The sequence below is a fragment of the Mesoplodon densirostris genome, chromosome 6 (genome assembly GCF_025265405.1).
Source record: "Mesoplodon densirostris isolate mMesDen1 chromosome 6, mMesDen1 primary haplotype, whole genome shotgun sequence".
NCBI classification, from domain to species: Eukaryota; Metazoa; Chordata; class Mammalia; order Artiodactyla; family Ziphiidae; genus Mesoplodon; species Mesoplodon densirostris.
In genome coordinates, this window is record NC_082666.1 from 10,908,433 (window position 1) to 10,931,098 (window position 22,666).

The 22,666-nt window shown below is 58.2% G+C and overlaps 1 protein-coding gene across 1 annotated transcript; it reads left to right on the forward strand.

Moving 5' to 3' along the window:
* The first annotated feature begins 327 nt into the window (after positions 1-327).
* Positions 328-20,771, forward strand: NR5A1 (nuclear receptor subfamily 5 group A member 1). The gene is made up of 6 exons (XM_060101163.1): positions 328-429; positions 572-713; positions 2,774-3,399; positions 10,605-10,724; positions 12,649-12,796; positions 20,524-20,771. Exons 1-6 carry the CDS (start codon positions 328-330, stop codon positions 20,769-20,771), a joined length of 1,386 nt encoding a protein of 461 aa, XP_059957146.1.
* The last annotated feature ends 1,895 nt before the right edge of the window (positions 20,772-22,666 follow it).

Genomic DNA, 22,666 nt, shown 5'->3' on the forward strand with positions numbered 1-22,666 from the left:
CGGGGGGCCGCTCAGGAGGAGCCCCTGGGAGGGTTGGGGAGCGCGCGGGGCGGAAGTGTGGGGACAGGGTCAGCAAGGGCCCGGCAGGGGAGCTGCTCCAGGCACGCGTGCTGCGGGCTGCTCAGGGCGCTCTAATAGGTGGCCTGCAACGGGCGCCCTCGACCACTGGCGCTGTGGTGGGGGCCGGGGGCCGGGCCCATAAGGAGGGCACCCTGGGGCGCGCGGCCGCGGTGGTGCAGGACCCGCCGGACCCAGGTCCGCGGCGCTGCCAGTCGCAGTCCTGCCCGCGATGAGCCTCTCCTCCCTCCACAGGCAGACGCTGCGGGCATGGACTATTCATACGACGAGGACCTGGACGAGCTGTGCCCCGTCTGTGGGGACAAGGTGTCCGGCTACCACTACGGGCTGCTCACATGCGAGAGTTGCAAGGTGAGCGGGCAGCCGGCCGGCAAGGGACCGGCGTGGAAGGCTGGCGAGCAGCCGGCGGGAAGCGGCGGAAAGCCCTGCTGGGAAGTGCAGGGAAGGGGAGACGGGGCCTGTCCCCTCCCGTGCTGACTCCCCTCTCCCCCAGGGCTTCTTCAAGCGCACGGTGCAGAACAACAAGCACTACACGTGCACCGAGAGCCAGAGCTGCAAGATCGACAAGACGCAGCGCAAGCGCTGTCCCTTCTGCCGCTTCCAGAAGTGCCTGACAGTGGGGATGCGCCTGGAAGGTGCGCACACCGCTCCTCCTACCCCTGACCTCTGATGGCGAGGGGGCAGGGGGTGGGGGTGGGAGAAGGGGTGAGGGGAGGGTACCATAGGTCTTCTTAAAGTTTCTGGGGCCAGGCGATTAGCCCCTCATGTGACATTAGGGCCCTGATCTCTATGGGGGAGGGGTGAGAACTGATGTCGGTCTGGGTGAAGGGATGCATGCAGGACCAGCTTGGGATGGCTTGAGAAGCATCTAAAAGTGAACCTCAGAGAGATGACCCTCTCCCCAGCCCTTGTAGGCAGGGCAGCACAGGGCAGAGCCCCCCAGAGCTCCTCCCTCTGCCAGGAGTTCTGTCACACCCCCACTGACATCCCATACCAACCAGAGCCAAGGTTTTCAATACCTTTACTGGAGTTCAAGTCCCAGTGCCACCACTTACAGGCTGGGTGACATTGGGCAAGTTCCTTAACCTCTCTGAACTGCAGACTCCCCATCTGAAAGATGGGCCTAAGAATAACGCCTTCCTCCTTGAGTTAGTGAGAGAATTGTATGAAAAGCTCCTAGCATGGTGCCTGGAATGTAGAAAATGCTCAACAGGTTAGCTATTACTGTTATTCTTATTTATGTTATTATCTGTCCAGCATCACTGTGCAGCCTGCACTCACTCAGACTACCCATCTGTTCATCTGTCCATCCATCCACAAGATTCACTCAGTTATTCACTCAGCAGGTTTTAGCCAGGCCCTAGAGGGCTGGGTAATGGAGAACAATTGCCCCCAGAGGACCCAGGCCCATCCTTGTCTCCCCACCCCCACCCCTAGCTCTCTGTCCGGAGGGGAGGAAAACGTTTTAGCAGGAAAAACTCAAACTCTTTGAGGGTGGACAGTCATAGGCTTCCACCCCGCTGGCCCCAGCCGGGCTGTGTGCCGAGCAGGCAGCTGTTGGTTAAAGTTTTTAAACAAAGTAGAAGGCCCCTGGTGGCTCTGAGAACTGCAGGCCACAAGTCCTGTCACCTAGAGGAAGGGCCCCTGATGGAAGGGGGATATCCTGTCCTGTCCCCAGAGCCCATGTTCCCAGCACCAGGTCCTGAGGGGCTCAGAAGAACTGGTTGTTGTGAGCTGCAGAAACCCCTCGCGGAGCCTGAGGGAGTGGAGCAGGGCTGCCCACCCCCATGGCAGGAAGATTGGCTGCATGGGCCCCGGAGACACATCCCTTGCTGAGCACCGCCCTCTCCCTCCTCCTCTCTCCCTTCTCCTGGAGCCCAGGGTGGGGTCCTGTCTGAGCAGGGGCTGCGGCCACACTTCGGCTGCAGAGACACACCTGTTGGGTCCGGCTGGTGACACATTCTTGGCCAGGTGGAGGGACATCTGGTCAGCAAGGGAGGTCCCTTCCCACCAGCATAGAGCCCCAGTCAGCCCTAAACTCAGCTTCAGATTTGAAGGCAGCGGCAGAAACGCGAGTCATTTTGAAACAGGGGTTCAACAGAGTCAGGCAGTCAGTCAAGAAGCAGCTGGACACTGGGGACCCACCTGTGAACAAGGCTGACCAGAGCCCACTTCCTGTCACCACCTCAGGCCCTATGCTGGGCATCTGAACCCCTGCTGAGCCCCCAGAAGCTCTCAGCCTGGGTCCATGGTACAGTAGCACTCAGCAGGACGAGAGTGGGCAAGAGACAGGACATCCGGGGCAAGAACAGTGGCTGCTGCCTGGGTGAATCCAGGAACACTTTGGGTGTTTAGTAGGCATGAGAGAAGGAAAGGGTTTGAGGCAGAAAGAATACCAGAGGCAGGGTGGAGGAAGTGCCAAGCAGAGGAGCAGAGAGAGAGTAAGGTGGAGTGGAAAGAACACAGGGTCTCATGGTGGGGGGCGGGGAGATGATGGAGAGGTGAACAGGGCCTTGAATGCCGGGTTAGGGAGATTGACTTCCTCTGAATGCCAGGTTAAGGGCACTGGAGGAGCCATGAGAGGTATTGAGCTGGAGAGTGACCCAGTCAGATCGGTTTGGGGAAGAACTGTGAGTGGGGTAGTATGGCGGGTGGCCTGGAGCCGGTGAGCCTACCCCTCTGCCTCTGCCCACAGCCGTGCGCGCTGACCGCATGCGGGGCGGCCGGAACAAGTTTGGGCCCATGTACAAGCGGGACCGGGCCCTGAAGCAACAGAAGAAGGCACAGATTCGAGCCAATGGCTTCAAGCTGGAGACAGGCCCCCCAATGGGGGTGCCCCCACCGCCCCCTCCCCCACCGGACTACATGCTGCCCCCTGGCCTGCATGCACCTGAGCCCAAGGGCCTGGCCTCTGGTCCACCTGCTGGGCCACTGGGCGACTTTGGGGCCCCAGCGCTGCCTATGGCTGTGCCCAGCGCCCACGGGCCACTGGCTGGCTACCTCTATCCTGCCTTCCCTGGCCGCGCCATCAAGTCTGAGTACCCAGAGCCCTACGCCAGCCCCCCACAGCCCGGGCCGCACTACGGCTACCCAGAGCCCTTCTCTGGAGGGCCTGGTGTGCCCGAGCTCATCCTGCAGCTGCTGCAGCTGGAGCCAGACGAGGACCAGGTACGGGCGCGCATCGTGGGCTGCCTGCAGGAACCGGCCAAAGGCCGCCCCGACCAGCCTGCACCCTTCAGCCTCCTGTGCAGGATGGCTGACCAGACCTTCATCTCCATCGTGGACTGGGCACGCAGGTGCATGGTCTTCAAGGAACTGGAGGTGAGTCCCTCCTCCCACCTGGCTGGCCGCTGGTTCTGGGGTGTCCCCTCAGCTGCCCAAGTCTCAGTCTTGGCCACCCCTTGGGTGGGGCTCTCCTGCCCACTGGCTTCAGGCCATGTCCGGGGACAGGGAGGCCACACTGGGGACATGAGGAGTGTTTCTGGTCCATCACAGCCTTCCTTGTCCCTGTCCCACCTCCTCACTCACCCCTCCCTCTTTCTCCTTCTCTGTTCCCTGAGTGTCTATCTCTCACAGCCTCTGGTTCTTTTACCTCTGCCTCTGTCTCTTTCTGTTGTCTCTCTCCCTGGGGTGCTATCTCTCTGCTTCCCTGTCTCTCTCTAGGCCCTTCAATCTTTGTCTCTTTCTCTCCCAGTCTGAGTCTCTGTTGACATTTATCTTTCTTTCTCTGAGACCCTGGGCTCTCGCAAAGGACTAGCTCAGTCCTTGGGAGGCTGTCTCTGGTTGCCCCAGCCCAATGTCAGGAATAGGGTCCAAGCCATCCTGTCCTCTCATTTGGAGAGGCCACCACTCCCTGCTAGCCTCAGATATCACAGAAGGGGTCTTAGTATCTCAGAGTTTGGGATGCTTCTCCTTCCCAGCTAAGGTGAAAGATCTTACTGTTCCTGCATGTCTCATGCACGATGGTTAGTCCCACGTGTAAATGTGTGTGTCTGTGTGTGCAGGGAGTGCTAGGTGGGAGGGTAAGTGGGGGATTGCAGGACCCGCCCCTCATCTTCCAAATGCCTCGGCTGTAAGACCTTCCATTCCCCTGAGTTGAGGTACCTGCGGCTAAAGTAAGCCGGAAAGCAGCAGGAGAAACTAAGGCCAGACAAGGAAGAACTTCCCATTCACCCTGCCTAGTGGTTTGAAGCACCCGAAGACTGGGAGCTGCCCCTCTAGTGCCCTGGCTCCCTATGATCAGGGTTTCTGCCAACTTCAGAGGCCCCCCCTCCCCCAAGCCTGGCCAAGCCCATCCTCCCTGGCCTAGACGGAGACATGATAGGCCTTTAGTTCAGGCCTATTGATGTTTGCCTTTCCCAGGTCAGTCCCCTTGGCTGTTCTGGGACTGGGTGTAAACAGCAGGGCCTGTTGCCCTCCCTGCTTGGGGCCACTGCAGCCTTGAGCTGCACTGTCAGTGCTGACGCCACTCAGGCCTGGGCTTCCTCCAGGGGCATGTGGCCGGATGGGCCAGGGGTACTGTCTGCAGGGTCTGGGCTGGGCATGGGGGCCAGGGGGGATAACATGAAGCCTGGGCACTGTGAACCCTCGAGGCATCGTGGAGCTGGGCGCCTGGGTTGCTCTGGGGCCCAGAGCAACCAAGCATTGGCTGTAACGCCTTCTGCTTCTACTGTGGAGGGCCTGTCGTGGCTGAGGTCTGGGGATGTGCCGGGTGTCTGTCATGGGGAGGGACTTCTCACCCCTGCCCCCTCTCTAGGCTGACCTCATGAGTAGAACAAGAGGCAGGGCCTCAACCAATCCCATCTGCCTTCCACTCGTGGCTGGAGGCCCTGGTATGGGAGGAGGATCCCAAGACCCTTCGGTTGGTTGCCAGCTTTCCCTCCAGGCTCCCCATGAGCCCCCAGTTCAGAGGGGAGGAGGAGCTAGAGCATTCCTGGTCTTCCAGAATCCTGGATCCAGGGGCAGGGCACTTCCTCTGGCCGCCTTCCTGGTCTCTCGGGGTTTTTCACGCAGGATGGGAAGGGCTTTTGTCCAAGCTTAGCTGAGTGTTTTTTCCTGCTTCTGGTTTCTCTGTGGTCCAAACCTTCCTGCTTCCCCTTCCCCTGAATCAAGCCCAGGAATATGAACCATCGTTACCAGCCTCTGTAAAGGAGCCTTGCAGATAAGTACCAGCCCAGCCCTTAGAGGGCCTCTCATCAGCCATGTGGAGCTTCTTTCCCACCGGTCCAGTAAGCGCTGGGCTGATGTCTATTTGCAAAGCCAGAGGTAGGGAAGCAGAAAAGTGTGAGGGGAGCTGAGTGACTGTTCTCTTTTTTAAAAAATATTTATTTATTTATTTGGTTACAGCAGGTCTTCGTCGCAGCAGGTGGGCTCCTTAGTTGCAGCACGTGGGCTCTTTAGTTGTGGCATGCGAACTCTTAGTTGCGGCGTGCATGTGGGATCTAGTTCCCTGACCAGGGATCGAACCCGGGCCCCCTGTGTTGGGAGCATGGAGTCCTATCCACTGTGCCACCAGGGAAGTCCCTGTTCTCTCTTTTGACTGACCGTTCATTCCTCACCTCCGGGCAGGACACAGCAGACAGCAAGGGGGCTCCCTAGCTCTGAGAGTGGGGTAGCCCTTGGCCTGTGCATAGGGACACTGAAATGAATTGGACCCAGGAGGTTGCCAGGCTAGAGGAAGAGACAGACATGCACATAGGTAATGCCAACACAGGGTGCCCAGGGCTCTGACAGCAGTAGAAAGGGGCCAAGGGAGGCCAGCAGGAGAGCAAATGGCTCTGTGTTAGAAAGTCAGGGAAGGTTTCTTTGATCTACACCTCTCCAGAAAGCAGTCTGAGAAGGTTAAGGGCGTTCTGGGAAAGGGGACAGCAGAAGACCCAGAAGTGTGAAAAGGTACCATGTGTCAGGGAGTCCCAGGTGGTCTTATGAGGCAGGGCTGGAGAGGTAGGCAGAGTCGGAAGCAGCGCTTGGACCAGGAGTAGGTCCTTTGGCAGTGGGTGACGGACAGCCTGCCTGGGAAGGGCAGGCTCCCGCCACAGAGCCTGAGCTCTCCCCAGAGGCTTGCTCAGCCCTCTGTGATGTTGATGATGTCTTGCTGTCCAGGGGAAAGACTGGGGTCTTTGCTGAGCTGATATTGGGGCTCCAGATGCCCTTTGGGGTTGTCCTCCTCCAGCCTCTTTCCCAGCTTGGATGTCCCTCTGCCTCCAATTTTTTTGGGGGAGGTGGGGCAGGCCGTGCGGCACGTGGGGTCCTAGTCCCTGACCAGGGATCAAACCTGTGCCCCCTGCAGTGGAAGCACAGTGTCTTAACCACTGGACTGCCAGGGAAGTCCCTCTGTCTCCATTTTTCCACCTCATGCAATCACGGTGTGTTAGATGTGACATGGTACAGAGGTTAGTAACATACACCAGAATCAGAGAGGCCCGTGTTCAAGTTCCATATCTGCCACTTATCTGGTGCGTGACTTTGGGCAAGTGACCTTACTTCTCTGGGCCTCAGTTGTCCCTATCTGTAAAAAAGGGGGAGTTGAAATAGTAGCCACCTCATAGGGTTGTTGGAAGGGCTTAGTGAGCTAGGGCAGGTAAAGAATTTAGCACACGCTACAGCGCCCAGGAAGTGTTCAGTGAGTGGGGGCAGTGGCTCCCTCCCTCGCTGGGCCCCTCTGCAGCGGTACCATTGAATCTAACCTTGCAGGTGGTAGACAGGTCTGGCCAGGAAGAGGGAGAAAAGATACATCGTGTCCACGCTCCTCTAAGCACTAGAGCTCTGGGAGAAGACGGGGGCCCACCTTGCCCTGGGCTTCCAAAGCAGCTTCATACCTGCAAGGTAGCAGAAACTCACCTGTACATACTGCTCAGTGGGGGCAGGGTGTAGGCCCAGGCAGGCAGCCTCTGTGGACAGTCCCCAGGAAGGACAGCTGGGAGGATGCAAGATAGGAATCAGGGAGGTGGAGGCAAGGGCCAAGAGTGCCTAATGACCCATCTTGACATCAGTTCACCCTTGACATCCAGCTCCGAGGCCCCCGATTGGCAACAGATTTAACTGCTTAGATATATGGTTTCATTTAAGTGGCAGTAACTCTGTCAGTCCTGGACTGACAAATGACAGCCCGCCAACCACTTGGCCGGGACAGCGCTGTGGCCAGCCCGCGGCTTGTCAACCACTGGAGAATTACAGAGCCCACTGGCCTTCGACCGCCAGACTGATCAGACCCCAGGGGGCTCTGGAGGGGGGCCTGCTGGGAAGGAGGTCATCTCAGCACGCATAAATACCCCGTCTCCGAGGCAGGCTGCAAAGTGTCAAGGCTCCAGGAAGATTTGTGGCAGACCGGCAGGAGGGGTGGGCGGCTGGTGGGCCCAGAAGACAGGCCAGGCTGATGAGGGACCCCGGGGCTGGGACTGCACATGTCCTTGTCCCCGGGGTGGCAGGGTGGACTGAGGGTAGAGGAAGAACCTTTTGCTTAGGGAAAAGCCCACGGAAGGTGAAACCCAACTCTCTTTGGTTAAGTGAGCCTCTTAGCCACCTGCTTTCCCATGGAGAGGGGCTGGCAGCTAGGGCCCTCTGGTTTTCTTTTAAATAAAAAGGGGAGTGTGTGTGTGCCTGTGTGCCTGTGTGCCTGTGTGCCTCTGTGTCTGTGTGTCTGTGTGTGTGTTCATCTGTGTGGGGAGTGTTTGGAGTTTGGTGTCTTTATGTGTCCATCTAGGGGAAGAGCCAGTAAAGAGTCTGGAAGGCACGATTGCTTGGCTGGTGGGGAGGGGAACCCAGGCCAGGGCAGAGTCCCCAGAATAGCTGACCATGGGTTCCCAGAACCCTTCACGACTGACACCGCTGTGCTCATATATTTTCCCTAACCAAAAGAGAGAGGATTTATTTTTTTTCCATTTCTCAGAATAGGAAATCAGGTCAGGAGAGGGTGTGTGGCTAAGTGGGAATCAGAGGGCACAGGGCACCAAAGCCCAGCCACCGTAGTGCATCTCTCTGCCCTGCACCCCTATCAGCCCCGTGGGCAGGGCTGCCCCCACTCCCGGGGTCTGAGGTCTGGGTACAGAGTCTGCTCCCAGGGCTTGGCCAGCCGGGTCACTGTGACCCCTTCTGCTTTCTGCCCAAAGCTCAGTCAGCTTATCTCCTAATTCTCCCCCTTATCTCTTGCGCTTCCACCTCCCCACCCCCTGTTCCTTTAATTCAGGCACAAGGGTGTCTGCTCCCTAGGGCCTCAATGGGTGGGGGGCAGAACCCAGCCCTGCACGTCCTCCCTCCCCCTCTGCCTCCGTCTGGGTTGCCCAAAGTGGGCCAGTGCAACTCCCAGACCAGGCACCTCCTGCTTGGGCTCCAGGAGTGCCAGCCCCCCCGCCCCCCAAGAAGAGCAGCCCAGGCGGGTGGTCTGTGCAGAGCCCAGCTCCCTGCGGTTACCTGAGGGGAGCCTCTGCTTCCTCATCTGTAGTGGGCAGGGCTGAGGAGTGTTGGGCGTGCTGGGAACGGGGCCTGGTCTAGGTGCTCACTGAGCCTTGCCTCCCTCCTTGGAAGCTGTGATGGGGAGGCTCTCTGGGGACTGGCCACTTCCTGAGGCGCGATAAGGCGAGGTGTCTTTGCGATGCATCCTTGCCTGGTTCTCAGTCTCTCCCGGCCCCTCCCATCCAGGGCTACCTGTGGCTGAGCCTCGGGTCCCCTTGGCTGGGCTTCCTGTTCTGACAGTAATGGGGCTCTAGGATGGACCTTCTGCTGGGAGATGGAGGGGGAGGTATGGGTTCTTGACACGGAGGGGAGGGGAGGAGGGGAGGGTGGGAGGCCGGGGACTCAGAGCAGGATAGAGACAGACCCTTCCTCTTGTTCTCAGCCACACAGGCTGGGGAAGGGCTGAGCAGGCGAGGCCTGGAGGAAGCCTGACTGTGTGTCCAGCCGCTCACTTTGCTCTTTGTCCATTTTCTCTCCCTTTGTCTGTCTGAGGACAGGCCCCAGGGCCACTCCCAGGAGAGGAGCAGAGCAGAGGGGAGGAGGGGGCTTCTAGCCCCCGAGAAGAGAGCTGTGGGTTAGGCCTGGGCCAGTTCCTTTTCAGGCCAGGGGCCGCCTGGGCTACTCTGCTCTCCAGGTCGGGGGTTGTTCCTCCCAGACCCCACAGGTGTCAGGGAAGACAGTGGCATGAATGGTGCCATCAGATGTTGCAGGTGCCATGTCCAGAGGATGGGGAGGGCTTCATGGGTGAGGTAGTGAGCCTGCCGTGAGCTCTAGGGTGGCAAGGGTGGGTCTTCCTGCACACCTAGTGTCAAGAGCAGAGATGAACTAGACAGAGCTGTGTGACCTTGGGTAAGTTACTTGACCTCTCTGAGCTCAGTGTCCTCTCTCCATGGATTGGGGATAACACTAGTACCAACTACAAAGGCTTGTGGAGCTGCAGCACAGTGACTGTGAGCTAACGTGATTTGCATCCTCTGTAGGGCATGGCCCAGGAAGGTGCCTGGGGGGTGCCTGTTGGGTCGATGGCGGCTGGCTGATGAGCCACGGATGCCGAAAGGGACTGGCGTCTGCACTGTGTCCTCCTAGGGTGACACGCTGCACCCAGCGCAGTTCTGAACACCCAGGAGTGTTCAGTATTTGTCACTATGGAGAGTTGTGGATGGAGAATGCCAGCCGTGGCCCTGGCCTGACTTTGCCTCTCTGTGACCTCAGGAGAGTCCCTTGCCCTCACTGGGTGGCAGATTCTTCATGTGGAAATAGGAGTTTAGGCCAGGAGATGCCTAAGGGCCCTTCTGGCTCTGGCAGCCCATGGTCCTGAGTCCCACTTGTCACTGTCACGAGGGTCTACTCTTGCCTTGCTAGAATGTGGCGATCCCCCAGACTGGAGGAGAGTCCCTGCCCTCACACTGAGTGCCCCTCAGTGCAGCCTGGGGATTCAGAATCGGCTCCGTGTGCCCTTCTATTCCTGCTTCTGATGTAGACTGTTGCCAGCCACCTGCTCATTCCGTGGGCCGGACCTCCTCTCTTCCCATGAACTTCAAAGCTCTGCACAAGACTGCGAGGAAGCCCTCTGTTTTCTCTACGTGGCTCCTTTTTGAGTGATTCAGGCCGCTGGAGATGTGACCACAGGCCAAATGGGCACAAGGAAAAATTAATACAAATCTTCCCTCGCATTTAAAGGAATCCTTCACAAAGCACTTCCGTGGACATTATTCTGTAACATTTATTGAGGGCTTAGTATGTGCCAGACCACCTTCTAATACTTTGCCCACTTTCCAGATGAGAAAACTGAGGCCCAGAAAGGTTACAGAACTTGCTTAAGGTCATACAACTTGTAAGAGGCAGAGCCGGGGCCTGAGCACCTCCGTTGGACCCTCTTATTATTTTGCTAGACCCCTGCCACACTTTGATGAAGAAGACACATGGGTAAACTGGACACAGAGGTTGGGCAGCTTGCCCAGGTCACATACGCAGTTGAGCTGCTGAACTCAGAGCTGGGAGGAGGAGGGGCGAGGAGACGGTCCCCAGCTGGACCGTGGCTGGACCCTGGACCCCTGTGTGCCTCTTCCTTGCAGGTGGCCGACCAGATGACACTACTGCAGAACTGCTGGAGTGAGCTGCTGGTGTTCGACCACATCTACCGTCAGATCCAACATGGCAAGGAGGGCAGCATCCTGCTGGTCACTGGGCAGGAGGTGACCAGACCCTACTGCGCCCTGTCCTGACCCCCCCACCACACATTTCCAGAATTCTGGGCCCAGAAGAGGTCCCAGGCCTCTCCAGGGCTGGCCCTGGGCACCACTGAATATCAGCCCTTTCCCCAGGTTCATGGGATACCCACCAGCCCGACCTCCCTCTGATCAGCCCTAGCTTTGACCTTGAGAGGAACCAGGCCCTGGGAGCCCTGCTCTGGGGGAAGCAGCTCAGGGATGCGGGGAGGGTCAGGGAGGCTCTTGGAGGACGTGATGGTGGCGCTGGGTAGTGAAAGAATAAATCAGGGCTGGTCAGGTAGTGACGGGGTGGAGGGGCAATCCAGACGCGTAGAGGAGGTAGCACGGGCCAGGCTGAGAGAGGCAGGTTAGGACTGCTGAGCTGCCGGGGGCTGCCGGTGTGCTGGGACATGGGTTTGGGAGGCAGGTGCCCTGTGGGGGCTGGGTTGAGGTGAGAGATAAGGCTGGAGGTGTGGCTGGGGGCTGGGATGGGCAAGACCTTGCAGGTTCTAAATCCTGAATGATAGATGGAAGGATGGATGGATGGATGGATGGATGGATGGATGGATGGATGGATGGATGGATGGATGGCTGAATGGGTGGGCAAAGGGGTCTGGGCCCCAAAGAGCTCAGAGTCAGAATTTGGGCACTCTTAGAGCAGGGAATTAGGGGCACGAGGATGGGAGGCAGGTGGGGTGGCTCCTGGAATCAAGCAGGGAGCATCAGAAGAGTTTTAAGTGGGGAAGGGTACAACCAGGTTGTATATGAGGAAGCGCATGGAGGGGGCAAGATGGGGGTGAGGAGGAAATGAAGGCAGCCACCCACTGCTCAGAACACTGGGGATCTGGGAGGGCACAATTCAAGGAGGAGGGGAGAGGAGGTGTAGGGGAAATGGAGGGAAGTAGGGAGAAGGAAAGGGAGGTTGATGCTCAGGGTCTAGCCTGGTGGAGGGAGCATCACTCCTGGGGGGGATACAGGAGGAGTGGGTTTCATAGGTGGTTTTGGGAAGAGAGACTGGAGACTGAGGCCCTGCTCCCCACCCCCTGCCTCCAACCCTTTGTCCTCATCCTCTGTTCTCACCTGGGTGTCTCAGGCCATCCAGGGCCAGCGGAATGCTGGTTGCAAGGATGTAACTTTGAGGCCACCTGGGAGAGCACATGAAGGAGTCTGAGGTGTGAGTGTCAGCCCCTGTCAACACGTGGGCGGAAGTCTCTGAGACTGTGAGACAGTCCTGTGTGTGCGTGTGTGTGTGTGTTTGTGTGTGCTCCTGTATTTTATTGTGCAAACATCTCCACACACGTAAGTGGGTGGCTGTTGAGATCTGCCCGTCACCATGTCAGTGGGAACATATACACAGGCATGTCTGTCTGTGTTACCCTGTGATGTGACCCTACAAGGGTGTGCGTGTGTGTGTGTTCACGTCCTGAAGCGGGTGGACAAGGCTGTGAGTGTGTCCCTCCATGTGTGTGAATGTGAGCTGAGGTGTGGCCACATCTGCAGTCCAGGTGTCCATATGTGGGCCCCGGGCGGTCATGTGGCTGCATCCACGCGGATCCAGGCATGGCTGCCCCGCCCCCCACCCAGCGCGACGTGGTGCTCACTGCAGACACCACACAAAACACAAAAGCTGCTTGTACCACTGGGCCTGGCGGCGGCTCTTTGTGCATGAAGGACCCTTCAGCTCTCCCTCTGCACACACCTGCCTGGTGTCGGCTCTGCTGCGCGGGGGCCCTCAGCTCTGGGCAGGGCAGTGGGAGCAGAGCTGGGGGCCTGGGAGGGGTCCAGGGGCCTGAGGAGGTGCCGCTGGCTCAGCTCCAAGGCTGGGCACCCCTGACCCCCAGCCTCCGACCGGTGCCTCCTATCCACGCCCTCCCCTCATGTCCCTGACCCCTGCCCTCTGTCCATGCAGGTGGAGCTGACCATGGTGGCCGCCCAGGCAGGCTCCCTGCTTCACAGCCTGGTGCTTCGGGCGCAGGAGCTGGTGCTGCAGCTGCACGCGCTGCAGCTGGACCGCCAGGAGTTCGTCTGCCTCAAGTTCCTCATCCTTTTCAGCCTCGGTGAGTGGGCTGAGCGCGGCCTGGCCTGAGGGTAGGGGGCGGGCTGGCAAGGAGACCCTGAGGTGGGGCTCTCCGATGGGGGCCTCTCTTAGTGAATAAAGGGGACCTGGCCCAGGGCCTGCTTCCTCTCTGGGCCTGAGTTTCTTTGTTTGGAAGGACAGAGGGCCAGGATAATGTCTAAGACTTGCCCTTGATGGGACAAAGAACCCTCCTGAGGATGTGGTAGGTTCCCAGCTGACAGCCCTAGAAAAGTGCCGACGCCACCCCAGAAAATGCCCGTGTGATTTCAGGAGCTTCTGATCCCTGGCTCCCATCCTGAGGTCCCTGTGTTTCCTAATTCCCCGCTCGAAGGGTGTCTGAATTCTGACTCTGAGCTCTTTGGGGCCCAGACCCCTTTGCCCATTCATTCATTCATTCACTCATTCAAAAAAGACCCCAGGGCCTCCCTGGTGGCGCAGTGGTTGAGAGTCCGCCTGCCGATGCAGGGGATACGGGTTCGTGCCCCGGTCTGGGAGGATCCCATGTGCCGCGGAGCGGCTGGGCCCGTGAGCCATGGCCACTGGGCCTGCGCGTCCGGAGCCTGTGCTCCGCAATGGGAGAGGCCACAACAGTGAGAGGCCCGTGTACCGCAAAAAAAAAAAAAAAAAAAAAAAAAAAAAAGACCCCAAATCCCTGTCTTCAAGGAGCTGACCTTCCACTGGGGAGAGAGACGATAAGCATAATGTAATTAGTAAAATGTATAAATTAGTGAAATGATTCGTAAAATGTATAGCCTGGAAGATTTCGGTAAGTGCTAGGGAGGAAAACAAAGCAGGGCGGGGCAGAGGGCCAGCCCAGCCCCCAGCTCGCCTGGCTCCCCAAGTGTCTGGTGTCTCCCTCCTTTTGCCCTCCTGAACCCGGCCCAGCCTGTGCCGCTCAGGTCTCCACCCTCCCTCTGAGCTCTCATCAGGTCAGCCTCCTTTTGTCCTCCCTCACCCAGCAAGCGTGTCCCGTGCCCTCCCTGTGCCCAGCAATGCTGCGTTCACAGAGGTTTTCCCTGCTCTCAGGCAGCTCCCAATCTGGGAGAGGCCTCCAGCCAGTGCCATCAGGGCTGAGACAGAGAGACGGGGAACCCAGGACGGGGAGCAAGGGATCTGCCGGGAAGGCTTCCTGAAAGGACATCTGAGCAGGGTCTTGAAGGATGAGTAGGAGTTTGTTGGGGGGGGGATAAATCTTTTAGCAGAGGTGTAGATGGGATGGAAGGTTGGAACAGGGGGGCGTGAATGCCTTGTCTCCTGGGGAGGGGGCAGGATCGAGATGCTGTCTTTGTGGCAGATGGCATCACAGCCACAGTCTGGCAAGGGTGTGCCTGCTCAAGACTGGGGGCAGCTGGGGAAGCAGTGGGTAAAACAGCTGGGAGGGGGTGATTAGTGACGTACTGACTGGGGGAAGCCCTGTGTTCAGGCCGTGGCTGTATAACTTGGTGCCTGGGCTGAGCCTCCTGACTCTGCTGGCACAGCAGGTTGGTAGCTGGAGGGCGTATCGGCAAGGCTGCAGGGGTTGGTAGGGGTCGAGCATGCTGGGGGGTGAGGGTTGAATCTCAGGCAGCCAGTTAGGAGCCTGAAGCCCTTGGTGGGGCCTCAGGGACCTGAGCCAGGCTGGCTGCAGCTGGGGAAGCCCCCTTCCTTCTCTGCCTGCAGTGGTACCCTCCTCCCAACCTCAGTTTCACCAGAGCCACGGATGTGTGTGGTTTGGGGTGCGCAGGCTCCAGGGGTCATGTGCGTGTCTGTGCCTTCGTTTTCGCGCATGTATAGACTGTGAACTTTTATGGGCTAGTGGGATTTTATGTGTCATGTGGTGTGAACAATCTGTATATGGCTGAGTGGTGACTGGGGAGATGTGGAGATGTGAGGTATTTGAGGGGCGTGCTTGGGACACATTGTATTGTAGTGTGGGTTCTGTGGTGTTTTGTGAGGTGATAGTTCTTGACCTGACCGTCGTCAAGAGGCCACTAGGAGGTCTTGGGGAGGGTGGGGCTGCCAGCCACCAGGTTCCTTGGCCAGGGCTCCATCTTGGTGCCCCCTGCAGAGCAGGGACCTCGTCTTGGCTCTCCAGACCACCCGGGGCCTGAGGCACATGCCTGCAGCCCTCAGCCCCTCTTCCTACCAAAGCCCCAGCACTGGGGACTGCCAGGCCTGGCACAGCCTTGGCCTCCACCAGGTGATAAATCCAGGATTCCTCCTTCTATGGGGTGTAGGGAGGACATCAAGGCTGAGCCCAGCCCTCTTCTCCTGGATCCAGGCAAGGGGCTGTGCTCAGAACCATGAGTGCACAGCCTCTCCTGCACGCCAGGCTTCATCCTGGTTTCCAGAGGAGGCAGTTGGGGCCGGGAGACCAGGAGTGTCCACAGTGCTTGGCTGGAACAGGCTGGAGCGGGTGGGACGGAGGAGTGAGAGTGTGCACGTGTGTGTACACATGCGAGGCAGGGTGGAGCAGTGGTTAGGAAAGGGGACTAGCGATGGACCACCTGGATTCTAAATCTAGACTCTCTCTCTGTTTGTGGGCCCTTGAGCAAGTCACTCCCCTCTCTGAGCCTCTATTTCCCCATCTGTAAAATGAACATCATAATCATCTTTAACTTGCTATGAGATTTAATGAGAAAATTCCCCAAAATGTTCAGTGCGTGGCCTGGCTCCTCAGAGTATGCATCAGTATTGTTTCTGTCATAGCCATCATTAAGTTCACGAGCAAATGAACAAGTTAGTGAATGAAGTGAAGGAAGGAATGAGTCTCTCTCCATCTTTATTGCACACTGTGTGTCTGGCACAGTGCCTTGTCTTTGGGGACAGTGACCCTCAGGGTGGGGGCCAGAAACTCTAGTGGTATCGGGGCTGTGAGGGGAGAAGACCCGGGACCCAGGCCTGTCCAAGCTCGTAGGTGTGCGGTGAGAGGAGCCCAGGGGAGCCACATGGGCCGCTGGCTGACAGGTTCCAGGTGTGGAGAGGAGCCTGGGCAGTCCAGTGTGATCTGGGCTGGGCCAAAGAGGAGAAGACAACTATGCCTAGGATATCAGGGAAGTCTGCTTGGAGGAGGGGCCTCTGAGCTGGGCCTTGTAGTATGAGCAGGAGTGTTCTGGGTGAAACAAAGCAAGCAGCAGCAAGGGCATTCCAGACTGAAGGAACAGCTTGTGCACAGGGATGGGTGATCCTGAAAGTCTGGAAGTACCTGTGGGGCAGGGAGAGGGTGAGGAGGAGGCTGGAGAGGTGGGCAGGGGCTGAGCTGTGCAAGGCCTTGAATGCCAGGCCAGTACGTTGAACCTTCCCTTGGGGAGGATTTTCAGCAGGGAGAAACATGATCAAGTTTGCATTTTGGCAAGGTCCTTCCAACTGCAGCATGGGAAAAGGATGCCAGGTGGCAACCCAGAGCCCTGCAAGAGGCTAGACGTGGGGCTGGGGTGAAGTGGATAAATTTGGGCAAGACGAGGGGGAAGATTTGCCCAGAGTCTGGAAGGTGGGAGGGGGCTACTCCCATGATCCCACCCAGACCACCAGAGCTGGGTCCCCAAGGGAACTGGGGCACAGAATGGGGTGGCCACTTGCTCCTAGTCCTCCAGCTGGCATGCTGGGCATCACCCCGGGGCAGCGCCTCCCTGGGCTGCTTCAGCCTGAACTTGTGTGACGGCTGCCCCCCAACCCCTCCGCCCTTCAGCCCGCTCAGCGCCTCCTTCTCGCCTGCCTCCACAGAAGGGTGCCATTTGGTGTCTAAATAGCCGGCTCAGGCAGGCGCGAAGGCAGGTAAGGAGGTTTAATTAAAATTAGTGCCTCTCTCCTGGCAATCACGGTGTTTATGAAGATGGGCCCGGCTGGCATTGTTCCGCAGAGGACTTAATCGAAGCTTAATGGATTGACCTAACATTCGATTTCCTGACTTGCATTGAGGCGACGGCAGCAGCATTCCCTTAAGCGTTTGCAATTTACCCACTGCTCGTGCCAACAAAAGGCGGCCTGAATAGCAGCCCCACTCGAGGGGCCATTGTGCGCGGGGGCGCCTGCCTGAGTCACCGCTATTGGGACAACATTCTTTACGCCTCGCTGGAATGAAAGGATTATTCAAATATTCAATTAAACCGTGAAAAGGGGGCTTTTCTGAGAACCTGGGGGCCCCCGGCTCCGCAGAGCTAGCGGGCTGCTCTTGGGGGTGGGGTTGCCATCTCCCAGCCCCTTCCTACCTCCCACCCCCCGGATTGCTGGGAGCTGAGCAGGCCCGGCTCCAGCCCGCGGTGGCTCAAGGCCCAGAGCTGGGCAGATGAGGCCCAGTTCTTCGGTGCCCTGAGAGGCGGAGATTAATTTGCACCCGTTCTGCAGATGACGGGAAACTGAGGCTCAGACTGGGGAAGGGACTTGCCCCGGGTCACCTAGCTGGTGGTGGAGCTGGGGTTTGAGCCCCTGACGCACGAAGGGGGCGTCTCCAGGTTTGTGTGTCTAAGGAAGGAAGGGTGTGGTGTCCCGAGGGATGCTGGCTCTGTCACATCCAGCATCCCAGAGAATCCTCACGACAGTCCCTTTAGAGGTAGGCTTGGAGAAGGGGCGTGACTTGACCACGTTCCTCTCCAAGAGGGCGTCCAGAGTAACCTTCCTGGGGAAACCAAGGACCCCAGGCTTGGTGGCCCTTGGACAGGACTCCTGAGTTGGATGGAACATAAAGTCATCACGTCATCTAATCCCCCAGGGACCAGGGTCCAGGCCTGACCCTGCCTCTGCTTACCCATAGTGCTTTGGAGCCAGAGAGATCTCGGTTTGAATACCGGCTCTGGTATCTGTTGTGTGCTCCAGGCCTGCCCCACTGTCGCTGTGCACGGAAGACGCCCTTTCCTGCCTGCCTGGGTGTCTGTGGGGATTAAGTGATGGCGGGGGTGGGGGTGGGGAAGGTGCAGCAGGTGCGGGGGAATCGGCTCTCCTGTCTTGTACCGTAGTGGCCAGGGCTCAATTAGTGACCGTGCTTCCCGCCCCCAGCCCTGTAGCCCACCTTGTGGGGGCGGTGGGGGTCTCCAGCCTCCTGAGAGCTGCAGGACCCGTAGAGCTGCTAGGAGGGAGGTGTCCCTGAAAGCTGTCCTTGTTCCGCACCTCCCCACCCTGCACTCCGCCCTGCTGTCCCTGTCACACTGCTGCTGGGAACAGTAAATCCTGGTAAAGCCGAGGCTCTGGTTGGTCCTCCCCAGCCCCCTCCCACTCCTGCCTCTACTGCAGCATCTGATCCAGTCCTCCCCGCACCCTCACCTGTTTCTTCTGGGCCCTTTTACTGCTGTGTGGCCTTGAGCTGGTCCCTACCCTTCTCTGGACCCCCAGCCTCCTATTGTAAATTATCAGAAGACAAGTAGGAGAACTGCCCTGGGGATGGTGGGGACGGGGACGGAAGGTAGATTGGGATGGAAAGGGATGGGGCCAGTAAGAACCTCCTGCCCCCAGGAGATGCTAGTTAGGTGGGGAGACTTCTCATGACCTTTGAGTTTATTTGGAGAGGGCCAGGCTAGGGAACAGGGCTGCTATGTACAGTTGGGCAGGTTGTTTACTGAACAAGGGCACCTAGACAGGGGAAAGGTAGAGGCTGAAATCCAGCCTGCATGCCCCTCACCAAGCTGTCTTTCTGTGGACATGGGGGACCTTCTTTCTAATTGGCACCAGGTGCCTTAGGGGCTAATGGTGATCCTGGGGAGGCCAGGAAGAATATGACCCTGGCTCACTTACTGAATGAGGTGAGGGGGATGGGGGCGAGGATGGGGGGAGGCCCAGATCCTGCCATACGCCCTGGGTCCAGCTTGGGTTTCCCTAAATCCGACTTTGGACAACACAGGCCTCGGCGGGCATGCTGGGGGCGGCTGGGGATCAGGGTTGCCAGGAGCGTCCAGCCCTCCTGACGCAGTGGGTGTTAAGAGGGATTAGAAGGGCCAAGGGCTGTGCATGCTGGGCTCCGGACTCCCCCGCAGCAGCAGGGCTGGGGGTGATGCGAACGCAAGGGAGGTGGATGGATGAACATCTTCTGAACCGCTGGACGACGCATCCCAGGCCTGGCGGGGCTCGGAGCGGGGGATGCGGACAGGTTCTGTGGATTCCTGCTGACTTTCAGCCCCTAGGCAGGGCACCAGCTGGAGATGCTGCCCAGGAGCTGAAAAAAGCCTGCAAGCAGTGATGAGGACTCCTGTGACAGGACACTGGCCCTCCATGGGCACCCCTGGGGGCCAGGCACCTGTGCAGTGCCCTGGCACCTGAGCTCCCCCCGCTGCAAGGTGGGCACGGCCCCTTTTGTAGCGGAGGAAGGCCTTCAGGTCGGGAGAGGACAGGGCACAGGCCACCGATTCTAAATGGTGGGGCTGGGATTTGAACAACCATCCACTTCACGCTAAAGACACAATTTTTATTTCTTCACTGGACCTCCAGGACAGGGGGTGCATTAATCACACTCCTCTGTCCCTGGTACAGATGATCATTGGTCCACGCAGAGCCACCCACCCGCCTCTCCCTCCCATCACCAACCGTCCCCTTTACGTTTAACTCGGCTCTTCTTGTTTGTCTCTGTTCTTACACAAGGTGCATGCTTTGTGCGCTAGTGTTTTTAATTTAAGTAGGCGGCTTTACCTTAGAGATCTCATTCTGGATCTCGCTTTTTTGTTTTTTATCTTATTTTTTGTTTTTTCTCCCCTCAGCCCCATGCTTTTAAAAGTCCATCCATTTGCTCAGCACTGTGTCTGCTCAATTACTTCTGTCTACTGCACAGGACTCCCGGGGATGCAGCCACCACCTGGCCATCCAGGCCACCTCCCCATCACTGTAAATACTGTTGCAGTGAACGTCCACGGCCCCATGAGAAAATCTCCTTGGGTTACCAGAGCCTCTTGATTGGTCAGAGCATGGACCAGAGGAGTGCCTGTCACACCCTAGAACGGGGGGTGGGACCCCTCCACTCACAGTGCGCCTCTCTGGTGATGGTGCTGATGGGCGATAGTGGTGATGGTGGCGGGGTGGTGATGCTGATGGTGCCTACCCCGAGGATGATGGCAACAGGATGGTTTTGACCATGGGGCTGGGGATGGTGTTGTTCCTGGATGTGGTGAGAGTAGGAGTAATAATAACACTAACACACTGAGTCTTATGAAGCACCGGACACTGTTCTTCTGAGCACTTCCTACATATCAACTCCCTTAATTCTCACAACAATCTTGTGAAGTAGGCACTACTGCCGCCCTGTTTTGCAGATGAAGGAATTAAGAGGTTGAATAACGTGTCCAGGGATACACCTGGTGAGGTTGGCGATGGTCTTGGTGATGACGGTGGGGTTGATGACAATGGCAGCAGTGGTGGTGACAGGCGCTTGTGGCTGGTGGTCACTGGTGGCCGTGTGCGTGATAACCGCAGGCCTGTTAGTGTCAGTGACTGCTGCGGATGGTGGTGTTCAGCCAAGGTGGTGATGATGATGGTGATCATGCTGGTGACGGGAATGACGGTCGTTTGATTGTTGATGGCAGCAGTGACCATGTGTGTGAAAACCAGGGATGCTGGCATCGGGTGACTGATGCTGGTGGCAGTGTTCATCAACAACGGTAATGGTGCCGTGGTGGTGACGGGGAGATTGTGGTTCGTTGGTGGTGGTGGCAGTGCCCATGTCTTTGGTGATCATAGGGATGTTGGCGTTGCTGATGCCAGTGACGGTGCTGATGATGTGATGGGGCTGGTGAACGGCTCCTCCCTTTGCAGATGTGAAGTTCCTGAATAACCACAGCCTGGTGAAGGACGCTCAGGAGAAGGCCAATGCCGCCCTGCTCGATTACACCCTGTGCCACTACCCGCACTGCGGAGACAAGTTCCAGCAGCTGCTGCTGTGCCTGGTGGAGGTGCGGGCGCTGAGCATGCAGGCCAAGGAATACCTGTACCACAAGCACCTGGGCAACGAGATGCCCCGAAACAACCTGCTCATCGAGATGCTGCAGGCCAAGCAGACCTGAGCTTGGGCCAGTGACGGGGCGGGGAAGGGGAGCCGGGGCCGGGGGAGGGGCCGCAGCACCCCTGTGGTCTCCAGATGGTTTATTTGATTATGCTGACCCAGGACCCCACCACGTAGGCCCCTGCCCCTGAGCTCTCTGAAGCCCTGCGTTTGGGAAGGTGGGTGAAGGTGGGCAGGGCCTGGCTGAGGTGGGGTGGTCTCCACTAGCCACTGGCACTTGCCTGCCACTCAGAGTGCCCCAGGGAGGTGGCTGCTAACCACTCCCTCCCTCCCCCTGCTCCCAGCTGTCTGTCCTGGAGTCTGGTGCACAGGCCCAGGGAGGAGGTTCGGCTTCCCTGGTGGGCCTCCATGTCCCTTGAGTCAGAGGTCATCCCTTCCCCCTCTCCTGGAAACAGAGGCAGAGAGAAGTTGAGCGACATCAACTCGGTGGGGAGGGGGGTGGAGAGGAGGATCTCCAGGACTCCCTCCCGGAGCCCAGGAGGGAAGCCCTCTGTTTTGTAAACTAGGGATAACAGAGTTTGCAAAATTAGGCAAGGGGCTGTTGGGCCCTAGAGGACCCTGGGAGACCGGTTAGGACCCAAAGACCTCCTCCCTAAACCTTCTATCCCGTCTGACGTCTGCAGGGGAGAATTTTGACATGTTATCTGCAAAGAATTTTGCTGCAATCATCTTTCTAACCCTCTCCCGGCAGAGGAGAAGTTTGGCACAATCAGCGTTCTAGCCCCACCCACGGTTGGCCCTCCAGGCTGGTATTTATCTGCAAAGCTGTAGTCAAGAAGTTTTTTGTTTGTTTGTTTTCATTTTATTTGTTTTTTAATTTAGATACTCCTTGAAAGGTGTGTATGTGGAGGGGCAGGGGACAGATTTGAGGTCTGAGGCTGGGACTGGGGATTAGCACCAAGACCAGCCCATGGATTCTTCCCAAACACCCTCAAACCAAGTACCCCATGGGTGGTGCTGGGCCATTATTTCTGAGCCCTCACTCCAATCCAGAGGAGAGCTTGCCCCCCCACCCCCACCCCAGCCCACTAGAGGACCGGCAGCCTGGCCTGTGGCGGGCTCAGAGTCTCTGTGGGTGGGAATCTGGGTGATCTTGGGGAGGATGTATGGGTCTCCAGATCAGGGACATTGCTGATGAGCCGTCTTTCACTGGCCCCTCCCATTGGGTTCCTTACTGTATACCCTTGAAGCTGGGCCTCAACTCCCTAGCCTCAACTCCTGTCCTACGTCCTGAAAGACACTCTCCAGGGCCAGACACAGGGGCGGGGCCTCAGCTGTCCTCTGTCGCAGGGCTGGGCATCCACTGTCTGTCCTGCTTTCACGTTGCCGTTGCAGCTTGCGCTGAGCTCGCCCAGCTGGAGATGACTGGGCATCCCCGCCCCCGCCTTCGACCACCCTGTCTCAGTCCTCCCCCCTGAAATGTGTACCCCTGGCCAGGCTGGCGACTCCCAGCCCCCAAATGAGAAGTGCCCTTAAGGCCCCCACAGTGCCCGCAGCCCTGGAATAAATTTTGCAGTTAGTTTCCAGCTACCTTTGCCTATCTACATTCTAGGGCCCAAGGAGAGCCTCCAAAGTGGGTTTGGGCTGTCTAGGGCGGGGCCGAGCGCCGAATGGGACGAAGGCAACACCTAGGTAACTTTCGGTTCCAAACTCGGGGGGAGGCAGGATGGGGTGTGAGGGCCAAGGTGGGGGATACCAGGCACTGCTGGGGGGCCTTTGGGCCCCACCTCATCCCTGGGGCCCTGCCAACCCTGGGAGGCCTGGGAGATGCTTGGGCTTTCTGGGGACTCAGCCTCACTGCCACCCTGGCGTGCATCTCAGCTGCCATCTTGGGCAGAAGGGAACAGTCATTTAATGAGCATCTACTGTGTGCCATCCATCACTTCGCTGTCCCTG